The following is a 12,096-nucleotide window of genomic DNA, read 5'->3' as shown; positions in this document are numbered from 1 at the left end:
GACATGGTGGAAAAGCTTGGTTAAACTATGTCTGAATGCCCCACTCAGAGAAGGCAGCAGGCATAAAGCAGAAAGAGAATGGAACAGTTTCTTACATGTAGTTCCTGACAGAATCGGGTAAGATAACAACACAGCGCTGACCCTCTGTCAGATCCTTGGCAGCCTTCACAGCAATGGACATTGCACTGCCGGAGCTGCCACCTGTCAAAACCCAGATCACACAGTCAAGACCACCACACATGGAAGCCACTTGCGAAACAGGAGGATAAGATCCGAGATAAGTGGGTAAGTGTCAGCTCAAGGCTGGAGAAAAAACTCCGGAGCTCTAATCCCTACTTTGACAAGGTTTTCCCTTTGAGTGTGTAAAGTGATTTTTACACATGGCCACAATCTCCACATCTAATTCACAGGAAACTTTAGAGGATAAGTATCAGCTCTTACCGCACAGTAATCCTTCCTCTCTGATTAACATGCGCGCCAAAGCAAAAGACTCCTCATCATGGCACTTGTACCACTTGTCCACCACCTAAAAGAATGGCAGGGGAAAGGAGACAAAAAAACATAGCTGATCTTTTCCCTCTCTAAGGAGATGCTGTTCAGCTGCTTCAAATTATATACTTATACGGGTTCGCATCCCGTAATTGCTTTGTGTGTGCGCCTAATTAACATTACTGTGGTACAAGTAGTTTTCCCTACACTAGCAGCAAGTACCCTGCCTTTTAAATAAGGTGAGAGTGGGAAAAGTTACAAGGAGAAATGGTTACTCTCCTCCCTTTCCAACTGACTTGCCAGGAAAGTGAGTCCTATTGGGCACCCGATGTCCCTGAGCAGGATCACGTTGTGGGTTGTGGTATTTTTTTGTTTTTTTAAAGGGTAGTTCTGGGGGGAAAGCTATCTGCACAGCGTGTTTTCACACAGTATTATGAAAGAGGGAGACAAATGTGTCTAGCTCAGAAGCTCACCCGGGGCTGCTTTATCTGCTGGGCTAGAGTGGGAAGATTTTGTTGCATCTCCCTAACCCCTTTAATCTCAAAGGACGCTCTGTGTGTCTCACTGTAGTTGCCAGGCTATTTCCAAATTCCTTTTCCTCCCACCTCAGAGCAGATGGCAAAGAGGGGTTAACTGAGGAGCTTGACTTACCGATCGGTCCAGCACGGTAGGGACAAAATCATATCCAATCCCCTCCACCTCGTATGTCGTCTTGTCAGTCTTATTCAGTTCTTCAGGCTCAGCAAGAATGGAGCCTTCAGGATCAACGCCAACAATCTGGAGAAGAGATGCAGATTTGGCTATCATCACGCTGTTTTTTCAACACACCGCCATTAAATCGAAGTGTTATGTTAGGACAGTTACCTCACAAAACTGTCACGCTGGCCATACAGATACAGGCTGTGGTCACGGAAATACATCCGTCCCTCCCAAACTGTCCTTTGGCAAGTTCCCGTCTGCAAATTCTCTTGCTGCTCCTGCCCCGGAGCAACTCAGCCTACTTCATCAGGCTGTGGGACATTGTATGGGAAAGGCACAGCTCATTCTGTGCGATTTTGTTTAGCTCAATGGAGGGTGTTTGCCCTGATCCCACTCAGAAGTAAGATGTCTACTATTCTGTACCAGGAGCAAGCAGAGCGTCGTGTAACAAGGCACTAGTGTTAAAAGCTGGTATTCTGTTTCTACTGGGAAATGGAAAGCAACCACCAAGAATCAGAAGGTAACAGAGACAGGAACAACATGTGCCTATTGAGGCACATCCAGATGTCCATGTCACGCGGCAAGTTTCATTTGGCCAGAAATTCAGAAGAGAATTACCTCCTGTAAAGTCAGTGATGGGAAAGCAGAAACATCGTTTGGATACAAACAGGTGTCCAGAACATACACAGTAGGGAGAGCAACATTTTTCAAACATGTGGAATGTGGGGATTAATTTTCAGGATCAAATCCTGATTTGGGTCACAAGTAAAAAGAGAATGAGGTGGCTTCATACGCTTCTTGTGAACATCTCAAAACTGCCACCCAGCTCAGTACAAACAGACTTGTCACAGGCGAGGATTAAGGTGCACAGGCAGAGATGAGAAATGGGATTTATTTCCACAAGGAACTTTGCAAGCGATTTACCAAGATGCATTAGTTTCACTTACTTTGCAATCCGGGCACTTCTCTTTCAGCTTTCTGGCAATGCCAGTGATGGTGCCTCCTGTGCCAGCTCCCACCACCACCATGTCTATTTTTCCTATTTTAAGTGCAAGAAATCAAATACCACCTTAAAAACATCCATTGGCATTATAGATAAAAATCCTACTGCAGACCAGGAATGGACAAGATGCATTACTCTCTCCAATGGAAGCACAGTTAATGTCAGAAAGGTGACAATGCAAAGTAGCCCTTTACCTCATAGTAGATGTATTCAGAGACCTAACTTCAGACACTGTTTCCTCCTCCCCACCCCTCACCTAGTCCAACAAGGCCCAGCTTTCTGACAGCCTTTTGGCATGCTGCATCACCCATGATTTGGAAGCTTTGGGGACAGGCTAAGGGGTGTATATTTGTCATCTGTGAATTTGTTTTATTATGTTTGGTGGTGGATGTTAATCCGCCCTTCGAAAGGGGATAAACAATCCATTATATTATATATGTTAATTTATTCAGTGGGTGCCCAGAGCATGGGGTGGGCACACACTGAGGCTTTTATAAATTGAAGTTAATATTTTCATGACAAATATAAGTTCTTGCTGCATTTTGCTCTTCATAGCATGGCAGAGACAATGCAGCTATGGAACGGAAAGTTGCTCTGTAATTTATTCTAGCTCTTTTTGCGCATTAACAGAACAATCAGGGCTTGGGGAACAATTATTTTGTTCTCTCATTATCTTTTGTTTCTGGTAATAATTTATTTTAAAAGCACTTCGCTAACTCCCAGACACTATACAAAAAGTCAAGCTCATAAATTGAAAACATCCCAAGAAATAGGTCTGATCTCACACAGGTGTAATTTCATTGACTGATGCAATGACCCCAGATTTACCCCTCTGAAAGTGAGATTAGAATAAGGCCCAGAGCCTACACAAGACAGACTTTGAGAGTCCAGAGGCATTCTGAGATAGGAATGAGTGAGCTGTGATGGTAGTTAAGTAAAACCACCTTTACACATGTAAACTGAGGAAGTCTGACAGACAAAATTCATTATGCTATTTTTACTGTTACTTTTCAGAAAATAGCTGCACTTTACGTGCAGGTCATTGTCACTATCAACATTTAACATACAGCTCTGTTACCTTAAATCCAGAAATCCCACTGAGAAGCTGAACATGAGGTTTTATGGGACAGACCAAGAAACTTGATGTGCAAGCTCCCCCTGCTGGCTTCAAAAGTAACTTACTAGTAAGTATGGATACGATTGTGCCATGGTAAAATTATGCATAATTCATGGCAGTGTCACAGTAAAAATAAAAAGATAATTTCACGCTATGGTCATGGCAACCTTGTGGACCCCGCTGCTGCGCATTAACAGTGTGTCAGTTTGTTTTGATTTAGTCCTCTTTGAAATGGGACCAGATCAAAGAGAACTAATGAATTGTTAATGCACAGCAACAGGGTCCATATAAATGACAACATTCATGGTTCCATGACAGTGGTGACCATTGTGACATAATCATATCCTTACTAATAAGCTTGGTTCCTAAACCACGTGTATTCCTGAGGACAGCATGAATTGAGGGAAGTCCTGTATGGGATAAGTGGACCTTACACAACATCTGATGGAGTGGAATTAAAACTCTGCACTAGATAGCCATTTAAATTAAAAATAAATAAAAGAAGATAAATAAAAACCCACATGCACAGTTTAGACTAAGAGCTCAGAGCCAAGACATTTTAAAAACCACTTCCTATTCATGAACACTCAAACTCCCTAGCTCTTCAACTCCAATAAGTCATGCAGACTTCTTTACCTAGGGGTCACCCCTTTGCCTGGCTGGTCACAGTCACAGAAAGGTAAAACAAAAGGCTCGTTTAAAAAAATAATTTTGAAAAATCCCACACTTCTAATCAGAAGAGTGTCTCATTTCAATTATGTGAACTTTACATAGACTGTCTCAGAGCCGATGCAATTCTATACCCCAGACAGCCACAGGTGGATGTGATTAAACAAGAGCACTCTAGAGGCTAATTCAGAAGAGTGCTAGCAGAAGAATTAGCATACCTTCACACTGCTGCAGGATCTCCTCCGCTGTAGTGTCATAGTGTGCCAAGGGGTTACTAGCGTTGCGATACTACATTGAAATACAATGGAAAACATAAGGAACCATGAAACAGCTCATAAAAATCACAGCCTGAAGAGCAGGTCGAAAAATGACCCATGTTGTTCAAGCCCCACAATGACACTACAGGCTCTCATCAGTTTCTAAATTGACCAGCCATTTACCAATACTTTCTATCTTGGCCTGGAAGAGATTCCTGCAACTGCCCCAATTTAAGCAAGTAGTATTTTTGTGCCAAAGCACTTCTAAGGTCCCAACATCCCTTAAAGCCAAGGGCAATCTGCTTGTGGGATGATTTTCTGTAGAAGTTTGAACTTCCCACAGCTCTGATATGCAGAATCGCCAATCTAGCAGAGAACATTATCTTGGTCTTTCTGTAACCTGTGCTAACATAGGGCAGTTCTTTCAAGATGGATAAAAATAGATAATTTAAATATATATATGTATATTTTTATTTCAAATCTGATTTAAATTATATCTTTTTTAAAAAACCCAAACATTTGAAATTACAGCAACCTATGTTAAGGCCTAAATTTACTATAATATATCAATATCACTTAAATTAAATAGAATATTAAGCAGGACGTGCTTGCAATCAAAGTTTTAAAGAAAGTCAAACCATTGAACTAGTGAAGTCACTTGCCAAGCACCAGGATGCAGAGTTTGAAGTGCTAAATCAGCTTTTGACAGCAATAGCCTCTTCTGCAGGTGCAAAAAGTATTTCCTTCATTTCGGTTTATTCAACTAGTTCAGTTAAATAACTAATTCATTTAAAGTTAAGAAACTGACTGGGAGCTGAAAAAGCAGAACAGTTTTTTTTCCCTCTTCTAATTCATGAATAAAAGCTAGGTGTGAGAAGATGAGATCTACTACTTCTAAAACAACGAAGGACATGGTGAACAGAAACAATCAGTTAAATTCACTAACTACAGACGCTTCCCCCTTGTTTAATAAATCATTTCATTGTAAATGCAAACCATGTTTTGACTTTTTTTCTTATCTATCCAGAACATTTAAGAAAGTTCTATTAAAGTAATAAATTTTTACAAATTTTTAATTTAATTCCAATTTCCATCCAAACAAAACTTGACACAAATCACAAGAGTTAATCTAGTAAATAAGAAATGCATCATTCATCACTTTGTAACATAATAAACAAAACATAAAAATGAAGCATCTGAATGAAAGTATGTTAATTATTTAAACAATTACAGTATATTGTCCTGATAAGCAAAAAGTTTAGTCTCATGTTTAGTGTACTATATTTAAATTGTAAGTCAACATATTTTAATGGCTACCAATCAGTGAGTATCCATTTTTCTTTAAGAAAATAACTCAAGTGCAACTACAAAACAAGATTCAAACTAATTATTTAAATCAGTATTTACTGCTTGCTGATTTATATCATGATTAAAATTGGTGATTTAAATCACTTCAACTTGAAAAGTCAGTACACCCTGGGCTTTTTGTCCCACTCTAGTGGCTAAACCACACATAGATATTTGTCATCTGCTACTTTTGCTGAGCTAAGGAACCTGAGATCCAGAGATGCCAGGTTCAAACTCCACATACCCCTATCCAGGGCTGTTAGACTTATGTGTGGAGAGCAGGAATAGGACGTTACCAATGTTTCTTTCTCCCCCAAACATGCATCTCTATTGTTCAGGACCTTACCTGGTCTAGTATATGGGAATTGGGGATTTCATTTTTCAGTCGCCAGGCTACTCCCACATGAGATTCAGGCGAGTCAAACCTGGCAGTAGTTGGAGTCCTCACAATCTCAGCACCAAGAGCTCTCAGAACATCCACCTGAATCAAACAGTCAAGTCAAAAATCTCCATAGGTACAGAGATCCTACTGGTATGCAAGAGGATGGAGAAAGGTCAACTATAAACTTTATATAACAAAAAAGTGTGCCTTTTGCAAACTCTTCCGTACACTACCACCTAATGACTTCACCTCAGACTCTAAGGTGAGAAGGGACCAATATGATCATCTAGTTTCTAGTCTGACCTCCTGCACAATGCAGGCCACAGAACCTCACCCACCCACCCCCGTAATAAACCTCTAACCTATGACTGAGTTATTAAAGTCCTCAAATCATGGTTTAAAGACTTTAAGGTACAGAGAATCCACCAGCCAGTGAGCTGTCCCCCATGCTACAGAGGAAAGCGAAAAAACCCCAGAGCCTTTGCCAATCTGCCCTGGGGAAAAATTCCTTCCCACCCCAAATATGGCAATCAGGTAAACCCTGAGCATATGGGCGAGACTCACCAGCCAGACACCCAAGAAAGAATTCTCTGTGATACCTCAGAACCCACCACATCAAACATCCCATCACAGGCCACTGGCATATTCACCACCTAGTAGTCAAAGATCAGTCAATTGCCAAACTAGGCTGTCCCATCCTACCATCCCCTTTATAAATTTATCAAGCTCAGTTTTGAAACCAGCTAGGTTTTTGCCCCCACTGCTCCCCTTGGAATGCTCAACTGCTGGATGGCTAGTTTATATCCATTAGTTCTTGTGTCTACATTGGCACTGAACTTAAATAATTCCTCTCCCTCCCTGTATTTATCCCTCTGACTTATTTAGAGAGCAATTTTATCTCCCCTCAACCTTCTTTTGGTTAGACTAAACAAGCCAAGCACTTGGAATCTCCTCTCATGAGGCAGGTTTTCCATTCAGCAGATCATCTTAGTAGCCCTTCTCTGCACCTGTTCCACTTTGAATTCATCTTTCTTAAACATGGGGGACCAGAACTGCACACAGTATTGCAGATGAGGTCTCATCAGCGCCCTGTATAACGGTACTAACACCTTCCTATCTCTACTGGAAATACCTCGTCTGATACATCCAAGGACCACATTAGCTTTTTCACGGCCACATCACATTGGCAGCACATAGTCATCCTGTGATCAACCAATATGCCCAGGTCCTTCTCCTCCGTCACTTCCCCAGCTTATAGCAGAAATTCTTAGTCCCTAAATGCATGACCTTGCACTTTACACTATTAAATTTCATCCTATTTCTATTACTCCAGTTTACGTCATCCAGGTGTTCCTGTATGATATCCCGATCCTTGTCTGTATTGGCAGTACCTCCCAACTTTGTGTCATCTGCAAACTTTATTATCACATTCCCACTTTTTGTGCCAAGGTCAGTAATAAAAAGGTTAAATAAGACTGGTCCCAAGACTGGTCCCTGAGGAACTCCACTAGTAACCTCTCTCCAGCCTGACAGTTCACCTTTCAGTATGACTCATTGTAGTCTCCCCTTTAACCAGTTCTTTATCCACCTTTCAATTTTCATATTAATCCCCATCTTTTCCAATGTAAACTAATAATTCCCCATATGGAACCATATCAAATGTCTTACTGAAATCTAGGTAAATTAGATCCACTGCATTCCCTTTGTCTAAAAAATCTGTTATCTTCTCAAAAAAGGAGAAGAAGTCAGTCTGTAACAATCTACCTTTTGTAAAGCCATGTTGTATTTAATCCCAATTACCATTAACCTCAATGTCCTTAACTACTTTCTGTTTCAAAAAATTTTCCAAGATCTTGCATACTATTGAGGTCAAACTAATAGGCCTGTAGTTACCCGGACCACCTTTTTTCCCTTTCTTAAAAATAGGAACTATGTTAGCAATTCTCCAGTCATACGGTACAGCCCCCACGTTTACAGATTCATTAAAAATCCTTGCTAATGGGCTTGCAATTTCAGGTGCTAGTTCCTTTAATATTCTTGGATGAAAATTATCCAGCCCCCCCAATTTAGTCCCATTAAGCTGTTCAAGTTTGACTTCTACCTTGGATGTGGTAATTTCTACCTCCATATCCTCATTCCCATTAGCCTCTCTACCACTATCCCCAAGATCATCATCAGCCTCATTAAAAACAGAGGAAAAGTATCTATTTAGATATTCAGCTATGCCTGGATTATCCTTACCCTCCACCCCATCCTCAGTGCCTAGCGGTCCCACTTTTCTTGGTTTTCTTCCCATTTATATGGTTACAGAACTTTTTACTATTGGTTTTAATTCGCTTTGCAAGGTCCAACTCTACTTGGCTTTTGGCCTTTCTCACTTTATCTCTACATATTCTGACCTCCAAGAGGTAGCTTTCCTTGTTGATCCCTCCCATCTTCCACTCCTTGTAGGCTTTCTGCTTTCTCTTAATCACCTGTCTGAAATGCTTATTGATCCAGCTTGATCTACAACTCAACTCATGTCTATGAATTTTTTCCCCTTCCTTGGGATGCAGGCTTCAGATAGTTCCTGCAACTTTGACTTGAAGTAATTCCAAGCCTCCTCCACCTTTAGATCCTTCAGTCCAGTCCACTTCCCCAACTAATCCCCTTAATTTTTTTAAGTTAGTCCTTTTGAAGTTGAAGACCCTAGTCACAGCTCTATTGTTGTGTATCCTTCCATTTGGTTTGAACTGAATTAACTCATGGACGCTTGAACCAAGGTTACCCCCTACAACCAGTTCTTCTATGAGGTCCTCACTACTCACTAATACCAAACCTAAAATAGCATCTCCTCTTATTGATTCAGTAACTATTTGGTGCAGGAACCTGTCAGCTATCACATCCAGGAAAATCTGGGCCCTATTACTACTACTAGTACTTGTCCTCCAGTCTATATCTCGGAAGTTAAAGTCTCCCATAATCACACAGTTCCCAGCAGTATTTACTTCATTAAAGAAGTCTCTATCCATGTCCAAATCAGATCCTGGTGGTCTGTAGCACACCCCAAACACTAGTAGTTTTCTTCCCCAATGTGATTTTTACCCAGACATACTGTCTTATCAATTCCATCACTTCTAATTTCTTTACAGTATACCTCATTGTTGATATACAATGCTACTCCACCACCTTTGCCTTTATATCTGTCTTTCCACGAGAGGCGTAGCACTTCAGTCGATCTAATTAGGGCAACAGTGTCCGTGTAGGCTCCGCATTACTTACATCACCTGTCAGCTCTGGGCAGAACTCACAGCTGTGAGCCCTGGTGCTGGGTGCTGACAGCTTGGGCTCCTAGCTGAGGACTCTACATGGAGCTGACAGCCCGGGCTGTCAGTGCCCCACACTGCCCCACGTGAGTTGGTGCAAGCACTCCTGGTGAGGATGCACACCACTGGCAGAAGTGTGGATATACGGTGGCTCTACGTTGCCCTAACATAGTTAACTTCACTGTGTAGTGTAGACGATGTCTTATATAGCAAGGTGGTAGATCCTTTAACATAAACATCTCCTTATGCTTGCAGTCATACCATGTGAATAAGTCATCAGCTAAGATGGGTTGGGTGTAGTCAGTGTTGGAGCAACAGGCCTCTAGAGCAGACGTGGTGCTGCAGGATTTTGTGGACAATTCTGTATGCAGCCCTCGTCTTTTCTTGTCAGAACTTTGCCAGTGTGCCAGCAGAGTACCAGAGGGCACTACTGCTAGAGTTGCTGTCTTTTCAGATGACATTTAAAACAGAAGTCCTAATCATTTGTGGTCATTAGAAGTCTCATGTCATTTTCATCAAGAGCAGTGATGTTAGTTCCAATGTGCTGGCTTAGTTCCATTTTGATTTTGCCTTCTGAGAGTTATTGTAGTTTCAGGTGAACCAATTTTTTCCTTCACTTGTTTCTCAACTGTTGTAAAATATAGGCAGATTTTAAGCAACTTACAAAATCCCCAACCCCTGAGGTGGCTGAATTAAGAACTGTTTTCCCCATTGTTGTATCTGTAAAGTTGGTTGGGCGCTTCATAGAATCACAGAAGATTAGGGTTGGAAGGGACCTCAGGAGGTCATCTAGTCCAACCCCTGCTCAAAGCAGGAGCAACCCCAACTAAATCATCCCAGCCAGGGCTTTGTCAAGTCAGGCCTTAAAAGCCTCTAAGGATGGAGATTCCACCACCTCCCTAGATAACCCATTCCAGTGCTTCACCACCCTCCTAGTGAAAAAGTTTTTCCTAATATCCAACTTAGACCTCCCCCACTGCAATTTGAGACCATTGCTCCTAGTTCTGTCATCTGCCACCACTGAGAACAGCCTGGCTCCATCTGCCCTGGAACCCTCCTTCAGGTAGTTGAAGGCCGCTATCAAATTATCCCTCACTCTTCTCTTCTGCAGACTAAATAAGACCAGTTCCTTCAACCTCTCCTCCTAAGTCATGTGCTCCAGCTTCCTAATCATTTTCGTTGCCCTCTGCTGGACTCCCTCCAATTTGTCCACATCCTTCCTGCTGGGACGATGCTGAATCACTATACAGTATCACAATGGACAAGTTTGGTGAGCCTGAATGCTAGAATCTGAGAGCAAGGCCTCATATCACTAGACTGTGGAAAATCACAGAAAAGACCAAATTTGCATTTGGCATCAATATGTGTCACAAATGTTTGTCCAGATCCTGTGTAAGCAGCTATGCTGATGTGGAAGACCAATGGTCACAGTTAGCCAATGCCTTTCTTAGCAACAAGGGCACAAAGTTGATTCATATCCAGCTTCTTGCCCACTGAAACCCCCAGGTCCTTTTCTGCAGAACTGCTGCCAGTCGGTTCCCAGTCTGTAGCAGTGCATGGGATTCTTTCGTCCTAAGTGCAGGACTCCGCAGCTGTTCTTGTTGAACCTCATCGGATTTCTTTTGGCCCAATCCTCCAGTTTGTCTAGGGATCTCTGTGTTAAAGGCACTATTTAAATACATCAGTTGTCACATTTTCAGATACCTCTTCTGATTATGTGATGGTTTTGTACCACTAGGCCTGCATGGACTCAACAGCTGCAAGGATTTCACACACCCAAGACTTGGGACTGGAAGATTCTTAAAACAGCTGTGCCAACGCTTAACCTACTGCCTCCAGGCAGGAGGGCCAAAATGCTCCTTGGTTCAAAAAGTGAAAAACAGACTGTAAAAACAAAAATAAAAAACCCCATTAAGAAGCACGTACTCAGTGCCTGTTGCATAACCATGAATACTCAATGTTGTTTTCTTTGCCATTCAGCCTAGCATTGGTGTAAGGCAAATATCTGGACCAAGATAGTCTTATTTCAAAGGTGAGGTAACGTGCTGCTCTGAATTTTCTCTTCCAACTTAACGATGCATGTCGCACTCACTGGATACCCAACAACTGAAATCAAAGAAACAGAGGCTCGGTCCTGCCATCCTCACTTAGGTCACCCTCCTTCTGACTTCAGGAGGAGTTCTACCCAAGCAAGCGGTGCAAGATTGGACTCAAGCGCAGATATGAAGTGAAGATATGAAGGCTAGAAACTTCTTTATTTCTACTACTGATGGAAATAAATCAATTTATTTCCCTTTCCCTTTGTCATTAAAGCAGCCTCAGCACACATGGATCGGCGTTTCCTGACGCTAAGGAAAGAACATTTCTGGTTTTTAGCCACTTGCCAACATTTCCGACCCAAAGCAATATATTTAAATGTAGCACCCTCTCTCACCACTCTACATAGCACGTGATGTTAGAACACCCAGTTCTTCAGCTGTCTCCACTGGCTTCCTTCAGACTCTCCATTCAGTGGTAGTCCTTCCTTAGAGTAAGTATCACTTCAATTTTCTGCTCACATCTAAAGCGTTTCTTGTCAGGAATACTTTAAAAATCCCTACATTCAGTGGTGCTACAGCTACTGGCACCTTCACCTCTATAATTTCTACCTTCGTTGGAGATATCTTTTTATGGTCCCTCTGAACTGGGCCTACTCTTGGTTAATGGTAAAAAATCAAAATTGGAATTCCCCCTCCTCCGCCCCAAAAGGTAAAAAACAATGGCATAGTGTCGTGTGCAAAAAACCTGTGTACCAAGTGCAAAACTTTGGGCATGTGTGCCCTAGATTT

The 12,096-nt window shown here is 41.9% G+C and overlaps 1 protein-coding gene across 3 annotated transcripts in view; it reads right to left on the bottom strand.

Moving 5' to 3' along the window:
• LOC137151013 (cystathionine beta-synthase-like) overlaps positions 1 to 12,096 on the bottom strand; it is a 54,420-nt gene that overhangs the window by 12,131 nt on the left and 30,193 nt on the right. For all 3 annotated transcript variants that reach the window (XM_067545184.1, XM_067545186.1, XM_067545185.1), the window contains exons 7-12: positions 5,928 to 6,062; positions 4,196 to 4,265; positions 2,136 to 2,227; positions 1,141 to 1,266; positions 442 to 526; positions 96 to 201 (exon numbers count right to left, since the gene is read on the bottom strand). In XM_067545184.1, the coding sequence (XP_067401285.1) occupies positions 96 to 201; positions 442 to 526; positions 1,141 to 1,266; positions 2,136 to 2,227; positions 4,196 to 4,265; positions 5,928 to 6,062 (614 nt within the window). The remainder of the gene's footprint in view (positions 1 to 95; positions 202 to 441; positions 527 to 1,140; positions 1,267 to 2,135; positions 2,228 to 4,195; positions 4,266 to 5,927; positions 6,063 to 12,096) is intronic.

This window comes from Emydura macquarii, unplaced genomic scaffold, assembly GCF_026122565.2.
Source record: "Emydura macquarii macquarii isolate MOO-44397 ecotype Brisbane River unplaced genomic scaffold, CSIRO-AGI_Emac_v2 contig_1043, whole genome shotgun sequence".
In the NCBI taxonomy this organism is placed as follows: domain Eukaryota; kingdom Metazoa; phylum Chordata; order Testudines; family Chelidae; genus Emydura; species Emydura macquarii.
The sequence above is the reverse complement of the archived record's forward strand: the minus strand, read 5'-3'. Positions and strand labels throughout refer to the sequence as shown.